Source organism: Fukomys damarensis, unplaced genomic scaffold, assembly GCF_012274545.1.
Source record: "Fukomys damarensis isolate Sample0158 unplaced genomic scaffold, DMR_v1.0_HiC HiC_scaffold_15, whole genome shotgun sequence".
Lineage (NCBI taxonomy): Eukaryota > Metazoa > Chordata > Mammalia > Rodentia > Bathyergidae > Fukomys > Fukomys damarensis.
The window spans coordinates 57311292-57326515 of NW_022900927.1; the positions used below are offsets into that span (position 1 = coordinate 57311292).

The window sequence follows — 15224 nt, forward strand, 5'->3', positions numbered from 1 at the left end:
TTTCCCACAATTCTGGCTGCAGACCAGAGGTACCACTGTAGTATAAAGAAATAAAAATAAATAAGATTACAACATGCACATAAATTAACGGCATGTATGTAAGTAACACAGTCATGGCAGAGATGGAAATGAGGCAGTGATCATTTCCCCCTAAGGACATTAGAAAAGCCTTCAGTGGCAGCTAATTCTCATCCTAGGCCTCTTCCTGCGTTTCCCTTTTCCTGTTCCTCTGCCTCCTCCTGGCTTTCCTCCTTTTTCTCCACTGTCATCACTGAAGCTAACATCGAAGCACTGACTATTCACTCTTCACACAACCCTTAACGACAGTTACTTTTAACCCTGTGTTGCAAACAAAGGACTGAGGCAGTGGGGTGAAGGGCATAGGCTTTGACAAGGAGCCATGGAAGTGTTTTGAACGCAAGGGTGTCACAACCCGATTGACATTTGAAGGGTAACTCTGCTGGGGATGAGAAGTGTGTCACCAGGCGTAGCAGAAAGGCGGCGGTGAGAGCAAAGACACAGGGACAAGTGAGCGGTCTCCTGCTAGTCCAGGGAGCACTGAGCCCCTGCTGGCGGATCTGTGCACAGACGCTAGGACTGCAGATTCTGAAGTATTTGACCCCTAGTAACATTTCTTATCACCGTAATTTCCTCTTTCTTATATTAAGCCAAGTGAAAAGCAATATCGTCCAATGAACTGTTGAGCTCTGGGAATAATTTCAAAGAAAGGATAAAGACTGAACCAAGGCAGGGCTGGGGATTTAGCTCAGTGGTGCTACCACCTGCCTCACAAGTGTAAGGATCCGAGTTCGAGCCCCGGTACCAAAGGAGCAAAAAGACTGGAAAGGCCAGCTGCAGAATCCATGTCATCAGTGTTTCCCTGTCTAGGGCTTGTGGGAGGAATAAGTCGCAAAAGAATTCCCAGTGGATCTGTGGGGAAAGCCATTCGGCTAGTAGAGTGCAAGGGGTGTTAGGTGCGTTCCCGTGGGTGGCGTGGTGGCATCGTGACCCTTCTCACACCACTTTGTTTCAGGTTGTAGCTTGGCGACATGCACCCCTGGCAGTGTGTTCGCAGGGCGCCAAACACCAGTCGTGCGCACCGCACTCACGAGGTGGTAAAATACCCATGTTACAGATGAGAAAACTGAGGCCTAGAGAGGTGAAACCGAGACACAAATCTAGGTTTGATTCCAGTCTTTGTTCTACTATGTATTACAGGCCCTTGGTGGTCAACCTTTTCCATTTTCCCTGCCCTTCTGTACCCTGATAACACATTGGTTCCAGACCAACTCATAACAGTCACATCACTGGAGTTTGATTTTGGACCATCACTGATACTTGGTGAGTATTAATAAAAATATTCAGGTACAGAGTGACTTTAAAAGCTAAGAAGATGCTCTAAAAAGGCTAAATTGAATTCCCTGAATTATTATTTTGCAGTGCTTGCTCATGGTATTTTGGGTGTACATAGGCAGCGATGTTGGGTTCAGGGTCACCGTTATTAGCTTACAGTGAATGGGCATCAGCTCAGTCGAGCCCTCTGCTCCTCAGGCCTTGGAATTCCTGCTGTGGGCCAGTGTGTGCATGGAGTCCTCCGTCCCCCTCCTGGCTGTCAGGTACCTGACCTGGAGAGCCACCCTCTACACCGCTGTGTGCCAGTGCTACCACGACTGCCAAGCCGGGCTCCACGGGGAGGTATGCGGCTTTGGAATCCTCATGAGTCCAGTGTTTGGGGCGCAGCTTCCTCACCATTTTCTTCTTTACCCGCCCTCAAGGATCAAAGAACAAAACAGAACAATGAGAAAGCAATCCAAGAATTAAAATGAGACAAAGACAAGAATTCTTTATTAGAAGAAATTTATTGGCTTTTCCCTTCTGTTGATTTCTTGCTCTACTTCAGCTCTTTCCTTTATTCCCTGTCAATTTCTGCCCTTCTTAGCTTCTCTTCTGAATATGATTTTGGATATCTTTCCTTCTCTGTTTTTTTCTAGGCTCCCTTACTTCCCTGTTTTATTTTGTACTTATGTACCATCTATTTTGCATTTATCTCTCTTTTCTCTGCTTCCAACCTCCAATTCTTATATTATGTTTCCTGTTTTCCTCTTTCTCTGCATGCCTTTTAGGTTAGATACTTGAAATATGACTTAACTTGGTATGAGCACCTCTTGGCTTGTGTGGCACCTCTGTGTATTAACAAGGGTGAAGCTCAGTGGTAGCTCCAGGCCATGGGCTCCGTCCCCCAGCACTGAAGAAAGCAAACAAACAAAAATTAAAAAGTAAAAGTACTCTCTCTACAGTACATGGTACTTGGCTTTGTCAAGACAGGGCATTGGTGGAAATTAAAAACCAGCTCTCCTTCCTCTGGGCCAATACATCCCTGGCCCAGGGTGCAGCTTGGCAAGTGGAGTGAAGACTAGATTTCATAACTCACAACATTAGCATGCCTTACAGTTTATTAACTTTAGATCTGTAGAGTTTAGTGGTGTTTAGGTGAGGAAATGATAGCCTGGGTAGTGACTGTGTTAGATTCAGCCAATCAGCCTTCAGTGTAATGCACCATTAAATGAAATGCGTGGGACAACCAAACACACTGTCTTTATGCAATTTTAATCACTGGGTTCTAACTTACTATGAATCAAATTTGTTTTAAATGCGCACAGGCATTTGCTCGGCGTGCTTTAGCCAAAATTGATGAGTTAAGGCAAATGGAATTAATGAGTTCCTCACAATCGCAGGATGAATCCAGAAGACATTACAGAGAGGCCACGATAAAGGTATAAAAATTACATGAGTTGAAAGAAACGTATTGCTCCCTGAAGTTGATTAAGTGCTTCACATATGATTCTTCTTTTTGAGGCAGATGGCAGTGATGATCTTCAAAAGAGGAGTATTTGAATCTCGGAGAAAAAACAAAGCTTATTTTAGACCAAAGACGAGAGTTAACCTCAAGGAAACACAGAGTGTAAGTCTCCTTTATTTACAACTCTTTCTGCAATATATTTGTGTATCCTTCTGGGGCTTTTCAGCCTCATCACTAAAGAAAGGTAACATCGTGCCCCTGATTTGATTTGCTGCACAATTGGGCCAACAGAGAGAAGAATATTTTCCCAGTTTGCCTATGGCCTCATTCCATCCTTTTCTGTAAGCTCTTTGTGCTTTTAGCACAATCCCAGTTATACAACGGAAAGGGATAAGCAGCTGAGGAGTGGCCCGGGAAGGGTGGAAGGAGGAGGCTGGGGGAGGCGTGCACAGCCCTCGCCTGTGACCACTTTGCATTAGCTCTGCAGGCTTTGAGGATGGAGCGAAGGTGGAGGCGCCTTTGCTCATTAGCTTCAGCTCTGCCTCTGGGAGTGTTCAGGAACTAGGTTACACTGTGGCAATGAACAAGCCAGAGAGCACCTCAGGGTGGCTGAAGATCCTTTATTTCCCAGTGGAGTCTGATGCTAGAAGAAACTTCCGGGTGCTTGGCTGAAGACAGCTGCTGAGGGCCGGGCTGAGGAGCGGCCCTCATTTCGAAAATGACTAGTGGCTCTGCTGGAGGGTAGGAGAGAGCTCCGGAGGGCTTTACAGGGGCTGGGATGCGCTGCCGGAAAGTGACATGTTATAACCAATCACACGGCCCTCTTAACCAAAAGCATATTTGGCCGGCAGCTCTAGGGACTATCCCCGGGAAGGGAGTGAGACAAAGTTAAGCCATGTGGAATACTCCTTCCTTCCCCACTCCTGCCTCCTTCTTCTCCCTCTCCTCTCCTCTTCTTTCCGGAGCTCAGGATTCCCCAAGGCCCAGTTCTGTGTCCTTGATGCTGTCCCCGACTGTTCTACATGGCCATGAATCCTCCTCTGTGAGTCTCCACGCGGGGACTGAGATTGAAAGCTACAGGGCCGGAGATGAGCGCTTCTCACAGAAGAGCTGCGGAGTCTCAGAACCTGGAAGGGACTGTGAAGAGTCCCTGGTACAGTCCGCCTTGTGTACTACAGACGATGAAAAGGAAGCTTGGAGTATTTCCATTCTTGGCTCAAGGTCGCAAGCCAGCTGCTGGTGGAACTGGCTTGGGAGCCTGCAACCCGGGTCCAGGGCTTTCTCACTACTCCAGTGACGGTGTCCTCCTTCTTGGTTCTCTTTATGACTTTACCAATAATTCTCTTCAATAAATCACGATAAGGAAGTACAAATATATTTGCATATAATGCCGGTCCATTGCTACTTAGTGTGGCTATATTGACTCTGCTAACCATGGAAGTACACTTTGTTTTTAGTTTTTTTGGTCCTGCGGATTGAACTCAGGTTCTTGAGTTTGCGAGGCAGGCGGCGGCACCACTGAGCTAAGTCCCCGGCCTGGAACTATACTTTGTCGATCCTTTTTCTATCATCTCTCATACTGATCGCTGGGACATGATTGATGGGGGTGGAGACCTACCAAATGACAGGCAATTCCTTGAATGAGGATTGAACTAACTGCATCTGTTTTGCTCAGCAGTAATGCTGTCATCTTTGGAAGAGGGCAGGGGACAGTTCTTTTCCCCCATCATCATTTTTTCTAAGCGTAAACAAAATTGCAATATCCAAAGCTGCGAGATTGTTATTGCTCAGCTTTCTTTTCTTTTCTTTCTTTCTTTTTTTTTGAGGACATATGATCACTCTGGTAGCAAGGTTAAATATATTTTCAAAGAAAGGCGTTTAAAATTCCAGATAAAATTATATGAAAGCTCATTTTTTTTTTTTTTTTAGGAAAAAGTTATAACTGCTTAGTGGGTAGTTTTTACAGAGATTAGCTAGCATGCCCTTTTTATAATGTCATATTACCTTGTTTTACAGAATGTTCTACTTTGCATGTATGAAATAATTTTTTATGTTTCCCCAAAATAAAATAATTGATATTCATTAAATCAATTTCTAGAAAATTTGTTTGTAGGTTAACTTACAATATGTAAATCATTTTGACTTTGAAAAGATTCTTTAAAAGACTATTAATTCACATACCTAATAATCAACCACTTATTGATTAATTCAATAAATATTTTTAAAGTATCTACTTTTTGAACAAGATAGATGAAGATTACATTTTTGTGCAGAAATGACATAAATAAATTTATAAATAATTATATCTTTGATAAGTTTAAGAAGGAAAAATGATGATGGGGATTAAACGAGTTAAACATAAAGGCACTGGGAGTTTCTTAGCACCTAATAAGTCATTAGTAAACATTAGCTACTGTAATTATGTTTCATTCATTCATTCAATGTTGTGTGTTGACTATCTGGTTTTGTTTTAAAGTATAGTGGCATATAGAAAAGATTGATTTGCAGTCCTGGATTTTTGAGTGACCTTGGAATAATGGGCAGGATTTGGCCAGACAGGGAAAAAAGGTCCAAACATTTTTTTTTTGGTACCAGGGATCAAACTCAGGACTTTGCACTTGCGAGGCAGGCGCAGTGCCACCGAGCTAAATCCCCAGCACCCCAAACATTCTAAGTAAAGGATCAGAACATGATCCTCATTTGGAAGCCAAAGTAAGCAAAATTTGCTGGGAACAGTGAGACACAGAGCTTGACTGGGGAGGGTGTGTTACGAGGGAGAATTAGCATCGTACATCTTATAGAGGACATGCCTTGGAGACCACAGCATTTGGAGGTGGAATAAACTGTCCAGGGATGTCAGTTAGGTTTCCATCCATCCTGACAGTATGAAAAAGGGTATAATACATCGTATGCAGTATATGTGCCACAACTAATCTAATATTTTAAGTTCTGTTGTTTTAGTTGTTTCCAATTTTTTTTTGCTATTGTAAATATGCCACATCTTCAGGTGCACTGTTTTCCTTTCCTTTATTTCCTGTGCATAAAATTGAAATTATACAATTACTGAGTTAAAGGATACGAATGTTTTCATTACTCTTGGCACACGTTATCTAATTGCTTTCCAATATGGATTCTCCTGTTTCCAAGTTGGTGGCCTGTGTGTATCAATTCTGCCACCAGCTATTACTGTGATACTTGTTTAAACATATTTTGCTAATTAAGCTAGTGGATTTGTTTAGATCTTTTTTTGCTAATTTAGTTTTTAAAAATGTCTTATCACTTTATTTCAATACCCCTTTCCCTTATATTTATATTTATGTTTACTCTTTGTATTTCCTTTTTCAGAATTATCTTTTAGTCTTTGACCATTTATCTAGTAAATATTTTAACTTTTAAAATATATTTAAATGAACTCATTATTTTGATAGACATTGCTATTTTGTTTGTCATACTTGACAATCCATTGCTTTTAGAGCTTGAGTTTTAATGTTTTATAGATCTTGTAAATATTTATATTTTAAAATTATTTACTTAGTATTCATCTATAGCTCTGATAAGTATTTTTATCCCTTTTAACTAAATTTTCAACAATATTTTTATAAATATAAAAATATCTTGATCCTTTTACCAACTGGTGAAAAACTACCATTTTGGGGGAATGCTCACAATTACTAGAAAGTTCATTATACTATTTAAATATATAATAATAAAAGACCCATTAAAATAAAAAATAATAAAAAACATATAAAGTAATAAAAGACCTATAAAAATGAAAACTAAATAGTAATAACAACATTGTTTTACATTATTATTATTATTGTTGTTGTTGTTGTTGTTGTTAGTTATTGGTACTGGGATTGAACCCAGGGCCTCATACTTGTGAGGCATGTGCTGTATCACTGAGCTGTACCCCAGCACTTTTTGTTTTATTCTGAGACATATTCTTGCTAAATTCCCCAGTCTGTCCTTGAACTTGTAGTCCTCCTGCCTCAGCCTCTTGAGTGGGTGGGGTACAGGGTACAGGAACACACGCTCAGCTTACTTTTAAAGCTCTGTTTTAACCCCTAATAAAAATCTTAAAAGAAGCCTTTACCTCTGTTTATAAAGAGAGAGAGGGTAAGGCGTGGAATTCAAGGTTTAAAAAAAGTTTTTTTTAAAGTTTTGAATGTTTCGGTTGACCTATGGGTTCAAAAGCGTAAAAGCTAAATGACTAGAGAAGCCGTTGCTTTGGGAAAAAGGTCCAAAGCAGTTTTATTTCTTCTTTTATTTTTCTATCTTTATGACTTTACCCCAAGAAGAGAAACAAATGAAAGAGGGTCAGGGGGAATATGGTTGTTATCTTCGAGCTGGATATAGATTCTAGAAACATCAGCTGACTCGGTCTTGTGTACAAATCCAGATGCAGAGAACAGGCCGTTAGCCAGAGTGCAGTATGGAGACAGCTGTCTTCAGGGTGTGAAGTCACTGGGCAGTAGGAGCAGAGACTAGGAGGTCTCCAAGGACCCAAAGGTCCCTACTGTACAGCGTGTCAACGCTCCTCAGAGTCAGCGGCCATGAGCCTAGCTCTCTCTACTATAAAACTCTGTTTCCAACAGGACCTTGAGCACATTCCACATTAAAATTTCCTGCAGTGCTTATTTATTTACAGTGACCCATCCTGACCCATGGCATCTCTGGAGATTCGGTCTTGAATTTGGCAAAGCATCAATGTGTGATTGTTATGAAAGAAGGTTTGAGTATCAGTCCCGGAAGGCTCTAGTTAAGGTAGCACAGCGCATACAGAGATGATACTGGCTCAATAGAAAGATCATAATAAACAGCCTCTTTACACTGCTCTGAAACCACACATGATATAAAGAAGTAGCAAAGTCTGACTTAATGACAGGATGACATAAATTCAAATGGAGCCTGAAGTGACTCCAAAACGAAAACCCTAGGAGTAACCATTTCATTGTTAAAATAATCACCCTTTTATTTTAGCATTAGGTAAGCTTGCTTTCCTTTGCCTTCTAATATCCTTACCAAGTGGCCTGTGTTTTCTGTTTTTCCCAGTTGCCCTGGCCACGGACCTCCACGGAACGGCTGTTGGATGAGATGTTCGATGGCACCGCATCCCGTTTTCTGGCTGTCTTGGAAGCTCTTTCGGATTCAAATCGGCGAATATTGCAAACTGGGCCTCTTGTTACCGACGAAGTGGAGCTTCGCGATGTTGTCTCAGAGCTGTTTATGGCGGGAAAGGAACTTTTAATAAGTAAATAAGATGTTAATACTTTGTGGTAGACATGAATAAGGAATTTTAGCATGTGAATCGACATAAGAAACTGATATCCAGTTTATATATTTACTTGGAGTTCATCAACCTTGCTAAAGTCAATTAACAATTCAAATAATGTCTTAGTTTTTGGTATGCAGTTATCTGTGAATAAGGATGATTTTATATCCTTTTTTTCCAATTCTTAATCTCTTAATTTCTTTTTGCCTTCATTTCTTGACTAGTGCACTGACTAGGATGTCCCCTAAACATGTAGGAAAGACATGGTCCTGGTAGTCATCCTTATCTCATTTTTGATCTTCAATGGAAAATTTTCAGCATTTTACCATTAATTAAGTTGTCTGCTTATGGCTGGAAGTATAACTCAGTGGTAGAGTGTTTAGTTTGCATGGGACCAAGGGTTTGATCACCAGCACTGAAAAATAAAAGGAATTTTTGATAAATATCCTTCTTCAGAGAAAGGAAACATTTTTTATGCCTGACTTCCTAAGATTTTTTTGTTTGCTTTTAATTCTGGATAGTAGTTGAATTTTAATCAAAAGTCTTTTCTGGATTTATTGAAATTTGCCGAGTTGATTAAACAGCTTTCTCTTCTATTTATGTGGTGAATTACATTGATTGTTTACCTAAATTTTAGCTGTCCTCTATTTTTGGAATAAACCTAATTTGGAGGTGAGGATTAGCCTTCTGTTATATTGCTTGATTTGCCTGCTAGGACTTAGTATTTCTGTTTTATTATGGGAAGGGTTTTCTTTTCTTTTGATGTTCTTTTTAGCATTTGTTCTCAAGATCATGCTGGTCTCATAAGATTAGTTGAAAATTATTCCCCCTTTATTATGTGGTAGTATTTGTTTCAGATTGTTATCATTTCTTCTTAAATGTTATTTGAATTTATTGGTGAAGCCATGAGGACCTGGGATTTTCTTCATGGGGAAGTTTCTAACTATGGATTCAGTGTCTTCCATAGATATAAAATTATACAAGTTTCCTTTTTATTGCTTTTCTGCATCTTATGTCAGTTCAGTAAGTGGTATATTTTTTAAAAATTTCCATTTTATCCAATGGTTTTAAATTTTCATTGAGTTCTTTCTTTCATTGTGATCTTCCTAGTGTCTATAGATCTGTCCTAATGTCTTTTTTCATTTCTGACATTGGTCAATTTGTTCCCTCTCTCTTTTTAATCAGTTTTACCAGGTGTCCATCAATTTCATTAGTCTTTTAAAAGAAACAGTGTTTGACTTCATTGATCCTTCTATTGTATGTCTTTTTTCTATGTTATTATTTTCTTTGTTTTCCTTTCTTGGGTTTGTTTTACTGATTTTTAAAAGTGTAATAACTTGGAAGTTTAGATAATTGATTTTTCAGGATTTACATCAGATATTTCTCTCCAAATGCAGCTTTAGCTGTGCACTTGAAATTTTTATAGATCATACTTTTCCTTTAGTTTAATTAACAGTATTTTCTAATTTCCAATGTAATTTCTTCTTGATCTATGGGCTATGAGTCAAAATATAGGGGATTTTCTAATTACTGTATTGTATCATTTTGTTGTTGATTTTTAACTTAATTAGCCTGTGGTCAGGAAGGTTGATCTGCATTACTAGAAGCTGTTGCTATGTGTTGATATTATGACCAATTTTGATACATAATATGCCTTGAAAAGACTATAGTTTATTTATTGGGTACAGTACTTTATATATGTTGTTTAAGTCTGTAAATCATGTGATTAGATCTTCTCTATCTCTATTTATTTTTTCTGGTGAGCTTGTTCCATGAACTACAGAGAGAGAGAGAGAGAGAGAGAGAGAGCGCGGGAGAGAGGGAGAGAGGGAGAGGGAGAGAGATCTGCTGAACATCATCCACCGTGCATTCCTGTCTGAGTGGAATTACTGGTGCATAGGATATGCCTGTCTGTTTTGCTATCACAGATACTGTTATCCCAGTTAACATCCCACCAGCATTATAGGAGAATTCTAATTGTTCCAATGTCCATGAACACCTAGTGACTGTCTTCTCATTTTGTCATTTAGTGGTGATACGTTGGTATTACATTACAGATTTAATTTGCATTTTTCTGATCACAAATGAGGCTGAGCACTTTTTCAAAAAAATTTCAACCATACAGACATCCTGTTTTGTGAAGGGCCTGTTCAAATTGTTCACCTCTTTTTCTTGTTGGCCTTATTTGCCCCTTTCTGATTTTTGTTACATGTTCTGAATCTAAATCCTTTACCAACTATTGCAATATTCAATATTGAATATTGCAAATGTCTTTTTCCATTTGGTGGTTTGCCTTTTCATTGGCTTAAGGATGTCTGAGGGAAAAAAAATCTTAATTTTAATGAAGCCTAATTAATCAATATATCCTTTATAATTAATTCTTTTTGTGTCATGTTTAAGAAATCTCTGATCCTCCAATATTATAAATATATTCTCTAATGTTTTCTTCAGTAAGCTTTATTATTTTTCTTTTGCACAAGGTCTACAAAATTAGGTCTTTTCAATTGATATGAGGTGAGTATCAATATTTATTTATTTCGATGCAGATATCCAATTGCTACAGGACTCGTTTTTGAAGACAGCTTCCTATCCCTGTTGACTACAATACGTTTTTTATGAAGAAGGTATCTGTATGTGTGTGGACTGTTCTTCACTTAGCAGTGTCCCCTTGATATATATCCAATTTGTTGTGTGTATTAGTAGCTCACTACTTACTATATTGCTGGGTAGCATCCCATGGTATGGATGGTCCACGGATGGTTTAATCCTTGACTTGTGAAGAACATTTGAGCTGTCTCCAGTTTTTAGCTATTAGGAATAAAGCTTTTATGAACTTTTGAGCATAGGTTTTTGTATGAAAATAATTTTTCACTCCTCTGGGATAAATACTCTGGAGTTCAATTACTTGTTCATATGGTAAGTGTATATTTAGTAAGTGCATATTTAGTTTTGTAAGAAACTGCCATATCCTTCTCCAGGTTGACTGTAATATTCTATATTCCCATCAGCAACATGTGAATGATTCAGTTTCTTAAATTCCTTGACAACATTTGGTACTACCACTTTTTTTTTTCAGTATTGAACCCATGGCCTTCTTCTTGCTAGGCAAGTGCTTTGCCACTACACTACATCCCAGCCCACTACACTTTATTTTATTCCATCTTATAGGTATATGGTGCTATCTCATCATCTCTTGAATTTGCATTTCCCTAATGACTAAAGATGTTGAACAGCTTTTCATGTGCATATTTGCCATCTGTACGTTTGCTTCTCTTCAGTCTTTTGCCCATTTTCTAATTAGTGCTTATTTTTTTCTCTCGCATTTCGAGTTCTTTAGTTTTAGATATAAGTCCTAATCATAGCTTCTGTAAGATAATAAATAGCTTTATTAAGATTTTTTTCCCCTCATTATTACTTCTCATTTTTCATTGCTTCTTTCAAAATTCACTTTTTTTTGTACTGGGGACCTAACTTGGGACTTTGTGCTTGCAAGGCAGGCAGTGGAACCACTGAGCTAAATCCCCAGCTCAAAATTCCCTTGTTTTTGCTCAGAATAAATATAAAGCACTTTGAAGTAATTTAGTTACATATATTTTACTTGTCTGTTTCTTTTTAAATTTTGATAACATTTCTCTGTAGTCTTGTATATAATATTTGTTTGGAAGTCTAGTGTCAGTTTAAATCTTGTTTTTTGCATCAGGTTTTTACAATTTTCTTTCTTATGATATACATATACTTTATTCTGTTGTACATATGGGTTTAATATTGCGGAAGTACTTTGAGCTCTTATACCTTTAATTGTTCATATTACTTTATTTTCTCCTCTGCTTATTTTTTAGTATCTCAAGGCTCGTATTAGACAAAGACTAACACGCCTACATGCTCCCTAATATTCTATTTTATTATTTTCATATCTTCCTTTCTGTTGTCTTCTGTGAAGGCTTCTCAATCTCATTTAATAGGTCACTCAATTTATTCTTTGATTTCCGCTGTCCTATTACTCTTTTCACGTTTGAGCTGTTGCAGCAACGGTACGCTTCATACCCAGTCTCCACGGCAGCTTCTCCTTGCCTCACATTTCTAATATCCTCCTCTTTCTCTGAGCAAGCCCTTGCTTGTAAATTCTTGTCCATTCTGTTCTATTTTTCTGCTTCCTGTGGTAAAGGGTGTTTAATTCGTGGTTTCCACGGAAGATGCTTGCGCATTTAATTCTTCCTCATGACCCCACCTTCTCTGGCTTTGTGACCATCACCTGGTTTGGCTAAATGTCCACGGAGGAAAGGTGAAAAGCTACACCACAGTTCAGGTGCTTTTAGCTGAGTGTAGTGTGCGCATGCGTATGTGCGTGCGTGCGTGCGTGCATGCGTAGTGAACGCACGCAGGCGGACTCGCCCTATCTGAAGGCAAGTACCCTATGTGCCGCATTGTGGGCTCATCTTCTCTTCACCAAAAAAACACAAATACTTGGGTGAGCGTTTCCTTGCATTTCTTTCCCTGAAACCCTAAAACTTTCCCTCGTCTGCATCCGTCCTTTCTACTGCCGCTCGCTAACAAGGAAATGGTCATCCTCCTCCTTTTAAGCGGATTCCCTCCAACTGGTCCCTTTGTCTCATGCCCCCTTTGAGCTCCTCCCTGTATCTCCTCGATACAGATTTATCAAAGGGATGGCGTATTTTCACCGGTCCAAATTCCTTCCTACTTGCATATGAAGAAGTCTTTGGAACCTAACCCATTATTAAGAACATCCTGGGCAACCTCTTTATTGCTAAATCAAAAGGTCACTTTTCAGTCGTTTGCTTCCTTCACTCTTGGTAGTATTTGTTACTGTTGACTACTTCTTGATTTGTTGACTACCTCTTGTTTTGCTAAGCACTCTCTTGCAGTCTTTTCTCTGTTCTCTAATGTGGTGGTTTTTTGCTTCTGTATTAGGCAGTAAACAATGGCCATAGTGGATGTTCCCATTTACTGTGGATATTCGGTGATGCTGCCTGCAATATTCCTATGGTAGATCTCTTTTCGTGGGCTATCAATATATAGCTGCCTGTGTGGCTCGTTAGCCACTGCTAATTCTCCTGGCTTCGCTGTCCTCCCAGATCTCTGTTGCATGCTCTTCCTGTTTGTCTCCACAGTACCCGTATTTGCCCCTCAGTTTCTTGTTTGTCCCGGAGAGTGTAAACTCTGACAGTCCAGCGTGTGCGTGTGGCCACTGTTTTCCTAGTGCCTGGCAGTATCTGATAGCTAACACTTAGTAAATGCTTCTTTGCATGGATGATAGTAAAATCTTTCTCTTTCCTTTTCTAGTTTCAAATACTGGCACGCATGGAATGCTTGATTTCCCAGAAACATCTCTTTGGGAACTTATGATAGAAAGAAAAAATATTATTTCTATGGATGCTGCTGTGAAATTTATAAAATTGGCTTTTACTTATGAAGAATGGGGCTTATTTGAGTCTTCAGCCGAGCAGCTTTCTTCTTTTCTCCAGGTAATGTATGTAAAGCCACTTGTTTGTTTTTGTTTGTTAAAATGACACTGGCATAGTAATTAACTTGTGGACTATGCTTCTGTAAGAGGCAGGATGATCCAGAAGCAAAGAAAGCAGAGAAGGACTTAACGCTTTTGCTCGCCATAGAACCTCTAATCAATGTGAGGAGAAATAAGGGCTTGATCTTTCCTTTGGAAAACTATAAAGAAGGACAGGCAATTCAGCTGTATTTGAAAAATATTACTTTTGATGGTGAGTATTTACCTTTTTGAAAAATTTAGTTTTCTCTGATAATGAATATGCTTTTGCTAGGGGAGGTAAGAGAATGAACATTCAGGATGGTGGAAGCAGGAGGTAGAAAAGCTCCGAGGCAAGCAAGCTGTGTTTGCTGCTTGAAGGGGCCTGAGGCCCTGGGTGGGAGGGTGCAGTTGAAGGGTGTGGGAGATGACCCGGTTAGAGAAGGAGCTGGCCTCCAGGGGTGCTGCTTCTGGGCCTTAGAAGGGTGCTGCATTTAATGCTGGCTACAATTTCCAGGAATGGAATGAACTCTGACTTTCAAGGGCCCAGAATCAAAGAACGAAGGCATGGGTTTGCTTTAGTAAGGGGAGGTCTGATTGCCCCTCTGTCTCCTGCATGCAGCGTTTTCTACCCTAGGAATTAAATACCTTCACACATGCTGTGTATGTCCTTGAAAATCAAGTCTGCTTTTGAGGCTAATGAGACTTATTAATTGATGAATTCCTTATTTTAATTAATTAACTCACCTTATATTTTTATGCTTTCCATGTACTTAAGACATTGCATGGGTAAATAATTTTATAGTCCAGTGCTATGATTTTTTCCTTCCACTCTTTTCTGATATTTTCCTTTCAGTTGCCACATTTTAGATGCATTTTATTACTATAAGCTACTTGAGTTTCTCTTTGGATGTCATTAGCATACATAATGTGAATGTATAAGAGCACTGTAATAATCTATCTTAATTGGATTAGGGTAACTTAGATCAAATTTCCTTTAGAAGTGTTTAAATTATTTTATTGAGATGATATTTTCCCCAGATATAATTTGTGTCAATTTTAAAGCAGTCTCTGTCTTCTATATTTGAAGTTTTGTAGTTGTCCCAAAAGCTTTGTTTCCTTTTCTTCTACTTTTTGAATGCAGATACTTTTATGAAGATTTGTGGATATTCAGAAGATATTTTTCATTTGGCGGCAATCCTGTATTTCTGTGTCTGTGCCTCTCCCCAGGTGAACTGGCTATTTTGAATAACAATAGCATGCAGTAGGATCATGGAACCTCATTTAAGGCCAAATTGAAAATATTGTTGGGGCTGGGGATTTAGCTCAGTGGTTCTGGTATCTTCCTTGCAAGCATCAGGTCCCGAGTTTGATCCCTGGTATAAAACAACAACAACAACAACAAAACACACAAAAAACCCCCACAAAAAACAACAAAAATTGTAGGATTTGCATTTAACATTCTATCTTATATAATCATTAGAATACAGGATTGAGGTAGACCTGAGTTGTAATTGTAAGTGTCTTCTTGTCTTTTTCTGGGGTGTCACTTGTTTCTTTGGTGGGGAATCCCTAGGTGAACTGTGTTTCTAACGATGAAGGAAACAGTGGCTATAAGGAGGAGTTAATGTGCTTAGTGAAATTTGGGTTGT

The 15224-nt window shown here is 39.1% G+C and overlaps 1 protein-coding gene across 12 annotated transcripts in view; it reads left to right on the forward strand.

The window, feature by feature from the left end:
* Positions 1–15224, forward strand: part of Cfap54 (cilia and flagella associated protein 54) — a 267711-nt gene that overhangs the window by 27769 nt on the left and 224718 nt on the right. For 9 of the 12 annotated variants that reach the window (XR_781214.3, XR_781213.1, XM_033763843.1 and 6 more), the window contains 7 exons: positions 1552–1695; positions 2661–2774; positions 2861–2962; positions 7853–8051; positions 13374–13555; positions 13642–13807; positions 14717–14802. Coding sequence is in view for 10 of the 12 variants with exons in the window: in XM_033763843.1 (XP_033619734.1) it covers positions 1552–1695; positions 2661–2774; positions 2861–2962; positions 7853–8051; positions 13374–13555; positions 13642–13807; positions 14717–14802 (993 nt within the window). In the remaining 2 variants the exon portion in view is untranslated. Of the gene's footprint in view, positions 1–1551; positions 1696–2660; positions 2775–2860; positions 2963–7852; positions 8052–11909; positions 12541–13373; positions 13556–13641; positions 13808–14716; positions 14803–15224 lie in introns of those variants that run through there. The other 3 variants (XM_010629154.2, XM_010629156.2, XM_010629158.2) reach the window with 3 other exon arrangements.